At 48.7% G+C, this 7,115-nt stretch overlaps 1 protein-coding gene across 1 annotated transcript; it reads left to right on the forward strand.

Annotated features, from left to right (window-relative positions):
• Positions 1-3,553: 3,553 nt before the first annotated feature.
• On the forward strand, positions 3,554-4,396 carry LOC106330525. The gene has a single exon (XM_013768977.1). The coding sequence runs from the start codon at positions 3,554-3,556 to the stop codon at positions 4,394-4,396; it is 843 nt and encodes a 280-aa protein (XP_013624431.1).
• Positions 4,397-7,115: the final 2,719 nt, after the last annotated feature.

Here is a 7,115-nt window from a genome sequence, read left to right on the forward strand (position 1 = left end):
AAAAATGTTTTTAACAAGCCTTAAAGGAATTGTGCTTCGACTATTCCATTTTCAGGGCGTGTCTAGACCTTTCTGTCGAACCAGATTTAAAAAAGATGGGGCATAGCCTTCAGTTTATGTGGTATTGGCTTGTTTTTTTATCTCGAGATCGAATCCGCTGCATCGGTCGATGAATGCTTATTGTATGAGTTATGTCCCTGGTCGAGATAATCATATATTGTGGTCTAAGTCAAGGCTGAACCAATGCTAAATCAAAAAAAATGTTCTATACCTTTTTAAATTTGTCCGACCATATAAGTACTAAAGATGGGCATCTCGAGTTTTTCTCCCGAAAAATATTTTTAACAAGCCTTAAAGGAATTGTGCTTCGACTATTCCATTTTTAGGTCGTGTCTAGACCTTTCTGTCGATACAGATTTAAAAAAGATGGGGCATAGCCTTAAGTTTATGTTGTATTGGCATGTTTTTTTATCTCGAGATCGAATCCGCTGCATCGGTCAATGAATGCTTATTGGATGAGTTATATCTCTGGTCGAGATAATCATATATGGTGGCCTAAGTCAAGGCTGAACCAATGCTAAATCTAAAAAATGTTCGATACATTTTTAAATTTATCCGACCATATAACTTGTCGCATCCCCGATCCTGGATCGGACCGGCAGGATGGACCAGTGTACGAGGAGACGCACCAGTCAGGTTATATGACCTAAAGATGAGCGTGCCATGATCCAAAAAACGTGGTTAAGTGAATCAGACAGCTGAGACTTTACCAAAATAGCATGGAGGCACGCTTAAAGGAGCTGGTCGAGCGACCCGGAAGCTGGACATGGTCCGGGTGGAGCTCGATGAAGAGAATGATCAGAATGGATCATGGGGAACCTTAGTATAGGTCTGGAGATAGACCAAGGTACTTAGAAGGATTGAATAAGATGAAGATATCAAGCTACACGAAGTGTATCACAGCTGGGTGTGTTGGGGAAAAATAATCCATGAGAAGATTTCCCCAGCTTCCGGCTTCCAGGTTATAACATCTGCTTCTAAGGTCCGACCCCTGCCTGGGTCCGACCCCGGTCCGGGTCCGACCCCTGCCCCGAGTTCAAGGTTCCGGGTCAGATAATTACCCCTGCCTCTTAGTAAAAAGGAAAACTTCAAGATAAAGGTAAACCTCCATATTTACCATAATATGGTCGAATCTCCTTAAATCCAAGAGAAGAAAGAGGAAGTATTCCAAGATATTTGGCCGCCTTTAATAAAATTGGAAATATTCTATTATCCAAGGATATATGGAATATTTCCAAATCCTAAAGAGGAGGCACGACTTCTACTATAAATAAAGGGTTCATAAACCCTAAAGAGGAGGTGAACACGTTCATAGAGAGAGAGGACAAGTTCTACAACTGCCCATGCGATATTTCATACCTAGAAGACCTTCCTCTTCGATACGCTTATGACTAGCTGATCCCTGTTGGGGAAAAATATCCCGGTGTTATTTCCCCTAGCCTCCAGGCAGAACCCAGATCTCCGGATCCCTGAAAATAGATACCTCGGGTCCTTGCCCGAGGGATCCACCAGCCAGGGTCCCTGAACCCTGTGATAGGGTCCCTGAACCCAGATCTCTGGATCTCCGGATCCTCAGAAAGTAGATACCTCGGGTCCCTGCCTGAGGGATCCTCCAATCAAGGTCCCTGAACCCTGTAGAAGGGTCCCTGAACCCTGCGATCGGGTCCCTGAACCCTTCTCCTTTCCGATAAATGGAAATCTTTCGACAAGGTGAAATCTTCCATATTTCCGAATATGGAAGAGTTTAACCTAACCTAGGCGGCTCCTAGACGACTATATAAGGACATCTACTACCCCATACAGCAGGATCGACTTCTTGAAGGCTTAGAGGCTAGGATTATACAACTAGAACTAGGGTTTATCTAAAGTTCATTGTAACCCCCTTTGCTCTTGTTCTACTCGATTAATAATAGTCTCTTCAAGCCTCTTTTCTTGTTTATCATTCACGAAATACATACAAATCCTTATGATATACTCTGAAAACCCTCGGGTTATCTCCTCATCCAACGTTCCGTGGTGCTCACAAAGATCCTACACAAAAATCTCCTAACAGTTTGGCGCTAGAAGGAGGGGAGTAATCAAACTACGTGACGATGGTGGTGGATGAACGAGACGACCATCAAGAATCCACTCCATGAGAAGCTGAGCTCCAGAAGCAAATCGATGGACTGCAGAGCCAAGTGACCGACATGCAGAAGGCTCGGGAAGCAGCCGAGAATCCCGAGCTTACTTCCGAAGTTCAAAGCTTGAAGGAAAAACTTAGCGAACACTCCAAACAGCTGGAGCAAAGCGCCGAAAATCTCAACCAGATACAGACGGAGAACGCAACTCTCCGAGACTAGAATAAGGCTTCCAACGCCGCAAGCAACAAGAAGTGTCGCTTCAACGCTCGGGTCCGACCTATGGGAAACCTCGATACTCCCAGTGCCGGAGAATGCAACACTAACGCGACTCCAGCAGCCGGGGCAGCACGAGCTGAAGATCATCAGATCCACAACCTGGAGGAAAGCGACTCCAAACTCGAGCTTGAGAGGGAAGAGCTTGAGAAGACAGCAACCGAATCTTCCATAACCGCTTACCTAGAGCAGATGTTCTCCAAGAGACTCGACGCCATGAAATCTGTGGTGGAGCGTCTACCAGGGGTAGCTCCCCCAATCCGGAGAAGCAACCCTGATTCATACACCGATACTCCTTTCACCGAGGAGATCGCTTCGGTTGAGATGCCTAGGAAGTTCTCTTTCCCCAGCATCAAGATGTACGACGGCACCAACGATCTCGACGATCATGTAGCTCAATACAAGCAGAGGATGTTAGCGGTTGCACTCCCCAAAGAATCCCGCGAAGCCACCATGTGCAAAGGGTTCGGTTCCACTCTGATCGGACCCGCCTTGCAGTGGTATATCAATCTCCCTACCAGGTCCATATCCTCCTTCGCCAGCCTGAGCGGCAAGTTCGTAGAGCAATTCGCGAGCAGCAGGAGCCTGGAGAAAACTTCAGATGGTCTCTACGAGGTCCTTCAACACCGAGTGGAACCCTTACGAGACTACATAGCCCGCTTCAACCAAGAGAAAGTAGCAATCCCTGAATGCAGCATTCCTACCGCGATCTCTGCCTTCAAAAGAGGACTGCTCCCGGATGGAGGACTCTACAAAGAACTAACCATGTACCCGCGCAAAACCATGGAAGATGTTCTATCACAAGCCTGGGCACAAGTGAAGTGGGAGGAGGATGTAGCTGCTCGCGCCAAAGCTCAACCCAAGCAAGAGCATAGGTCCACCCGATCAGACCGAGGGGACCGAGACGAAAGATCCTCCCAGAAGGGATCCAAAGACTCCGGAAGCAGAAACCGGGGCAGGTTCCAATACCGACCCATGAGAAAGAAGAAGGGATGGTTGTGGCAACATGGCCCGACATCTCGCATCTCTCCATATCTACACCGGAGCTCATCAACACGCTAAGGCAGATGGGTTAACAAGTCAAGTGGCCCAAGAAGATGAAAGCACATGATTCGCTCAGGAACCCTGCGGTATGGTGCGACTTCCATCGCGATCATGGGCACAAGACAGAGGATTGCATCGCCTTGAGAATCGAGGTCAACGAACTACTTCAAAAGGGACATCTCCGGGAGTTCCTATCAGAGAAAGCCAAGGCTCACCTCAGCAAGGAGACATCGGGGAAACCAAAAGGAGACGCACCTAGCTCTCCACCTCGTCAAGACCGGGTGATTCACGTCATATCCGGAGGCTCAGAAATAAGCGGTATCAGCCATGCAGCTGCTAAGAAGAGCACCCGCAATGCTAAATATGGCCTGGAGACTGGTCAACCTAAACGCCTACTCCTAGGCACCGACGAGATAAGCTTCACAGCGAAAGAGCAAGAGAGGATCCTAGCTCCCCATCATGATGCTCTAGTCGTCTCTCTCACCGTAGCAAACTGCCTGGTGAAGAGGATATTGATAGACAACGGCTCCTCCAGCAACATCATTTTCCTGACGGCGTACCAGGACCTAGGGCTGGAGGAAAATACCCTGACGCGCAAGGTAACCCCACTCATCGGATTCAGCGGCGAAGTCAAGCAAACCGCTGTAGAAATCACTCTACCAGTATACGCTGAGGGGATCAACCTGTCTACCAAATTCCTAGTCGTAGACTGCCATTCCGCATACAACATGATTCTGGGACGACCCTGGATCCACGACATGGGAGCTGTTCCTTCAACTCTCCACCAGATGGTGAAATTTCCTACACCTTGGGGCATCCGAGCAGTCAAAGGAGATCAGGAGAACTCTCGATCTTGCTACCAGACTACCCTGAAGGGGAAGACGAAGGTCTTATAGCAATTACAGAAAAGACCTAGGGTCCCGTATATCCGGAGATCCTGGGTCAACCACAAGGGCAAGCGAGGATCCCTCCGCGAAACGCAAGCCCCGAACCCTGGAGACCTCCAGACAACCCACGTCGACCGCTCCGCCTGGTCTCCCCTGAGATCCTTCAAGACGACGCACATCTGCAAGACATGGTACCCGCAGGACCCTCGTCATCCACCTCGTATCGACAAGATCAACCAGAGTTCCAACAACTACCAACCGGCAATTGCGAGGGTGAATAACCGGGGCAGAACAGCTTCGGGAAGGGTTCCTCCAAAGAAGGGTGCTAACAAGCACAAATCAGCTACGCCCCAGCAGGATCTCCAAACCCGCTCGATCTAGTGGATGAACGCGACTACACGCTTCATGCAAGCATTGAGAACCTTCGTCAACGGGACCCCATGGTCTCCGAGCATCATCCTATACTATTTAAGCACTATGTTATCTACTCATATGTATGCTGAACGTCTACGGACATAGCGTATATAATAAGATAGTTACGACTATAAGATAGAGTACGAATACCATAGTCCTTAAAGGGGCAAACTAGCTGGGTCAGGTCAAAGAGACCTTCGATCCCGACCAATCTCCAACAGCAGGTAATTTCGATATCTTAACAAAAAAAACAATACAGGTATGAGACTTAATGCAGGAATGGGTCTGATCAGCCTGAGTATGCTTGTCAATACTACCTAAAACCCCTGTACAGCCTCAGGCGTATCGGGGTCCCCTATGCAAGAGTACTGTAACACCTCAGGGTTAATCCAAGGAATTTGCACATTGCACAAGTACTGCCACGGCAGGGAGCAATCTATATCCTATTTCTCCAGACGTGGAAAACAGCGTAAGCCTTGCATGATGGTTTTCACCACACCAGCACCAACTTAAGACTGAGAGTGGCCTACTGCAGAAGGCAGAGTGCAGCACGGGGAACTTGGTAGTGACCAGCTTCCGAGCGGTAGAATACGAAATCCCCACAGGTACCGAGAGAGGCCACACCTAGGGTGGCAGAGTGCAGTCCCTTAAAATGCAAATTGAATGCTCCAGGGTTATTAAGAACTTTCGGGTCCCCGTTCAGCTTCCGGGTCTTGGAACAAATTTCTTCAAGGCCTGGAGAAGGTAAACCTCTAGGTTCTTACTAATCCTCGGGCCCATCTCCAACACGAACCTAAGGGTTCCACCACAAGACCTCAGGGTCCAAGGACTACGCGTCCAATTTAAGACCTAAGGGTCAGAACCTAAGGGTTCCATCAAAGACCTCAGGGTCCCAAGGACTACGCGTCCAATTTAAGACCTAAGGGTCAGAACCTAAGGGTCCCATCATAAGACCTCAGGGTCCCAAGGACCACGAGTCTGAATTTCAGACCTAAGGGTCAGAACCTAAGGGTTCCATCATAAGACCTCAGAGTCCCAAGGACCACGAGTCCGAATTTAAGACCTCAGGGTCCAGAACCTAAGGGTTCCTTCAAAGACCTCAGGGTCCCAAGGACCACGAGTCAATATTTAAGACCTAAGGGTCCAGAACCTAAGGGTTCCTTCAAAGACCTCAGGGTCTAGAACCTACGGGTTCCCTAAAAAAAAAAAGAAACCTCAGGGTCCAAGCACCATGAGTCCAATTCAAGACCCCGGAGTCTAGAACCTAAGGGTTCCTTCAGTAACCTCAGGGTCCAGGGATCGTGAATCCGATTTAAGACCCCAGGGTCCAGGGCCTAAGGGTTCCTCCAAAGAAAGGTTCTCCGGGTCCCAAACCATTGTAAGTCTCTAAGCGATCCCTGAATCCCCGAGGAGATCCAACCTTAAGGGGTTCAATCACCAACGTGCCTGGCAGGTCCAAGGACCCTCAACGTATAGGATCCCTGAATCCTTCGACAATCTTCTAAAGCTAAAAAGGCTCCTAATCCTACGTGGAAACTATCAAGCAACAGGTTCAACATCCTGGCTCTCTCCGATTGCAACTCAGGGTCCAAGAAACCATCCGAGCAACCTGCACTCTCCGAAAAGGCAATCTCTAAGGCAAATAAACAAGCATGCAAGAATCTCGAAGAAAGAAGAAGAATGCAAAGCCAAGAAGGCACTTAAAACAAAGGGCCACGACAGGGCCATTGTACGAAATTTTACAAAACAAAGGCCCGAAGGCCAGAAGTAGAGTTTTAAACTCCCGAAAGGAGCAGATACAGACATTAAAATAAACCCCTTCACGGGGTTGAGAGTTTGATCAGATGAGATTGGGAACAATTGGCAGGAGGATCGTCATCAGTAGGCTCCCGGTGTCTTCTTCGCTTCTTCATCTCCAGGGAGCTGAGGTTCATCCTCGAAGGAGGGAGGCGGTAGACCCAAGAGCTCAGCCTCGGTGGTCTTCACCATCTTATACTGATCTAGCGTGGTCTTCAAGTCCCAGCTACCAGTCATACCGCTGAGCCACTCCCGCATCAGTTCCCAGCGAGCAACGATCTTGGCACCACTCACGGCCATAACCTTATCAGCATTAAAGGTGTTCGCCACATCCTTCAGCTCAGCCACCTCCTCCTCCCTTGCCTTTAGCCTTTCCCTCAAAGAGGCATTCTCCGCTGCCGCCAGTTCTCCAGCTTCCTCCTGGTTCCTCACCTTCAACTTCAACTCCTTAATCTATTTGTCCTTAGCTCGAGCGACATCTTTCTCCTTGCGAAGCTGAGAGGACAGATCGTCTATC

Source organism: Brassica oleracea, chromosome C3 (genome assembly GCF_000695525.1).
Source record: "Brassica oleracea var. oleracea cultivar TO1000 chromosome C3, BOL, whole genome shotgun sequence".
NCBI classification, from domain to species: domain Eukaryota; kingdom Viridiplantae; phylum Streptophyta; class Magnoliopsida; order Brassicales; family Brassicaceae; genus Brassica; species Brassica oleracea.

Excerpts from the sequence above, each read along its gene's own strand:
- LOC106330525 (XM_013768977.1), top strand. The coding sequence starts at position 3,554 with ATGAAAGCACATGATTCGCTCAGGAACCCTGCGGTATGGTGCGACTTC.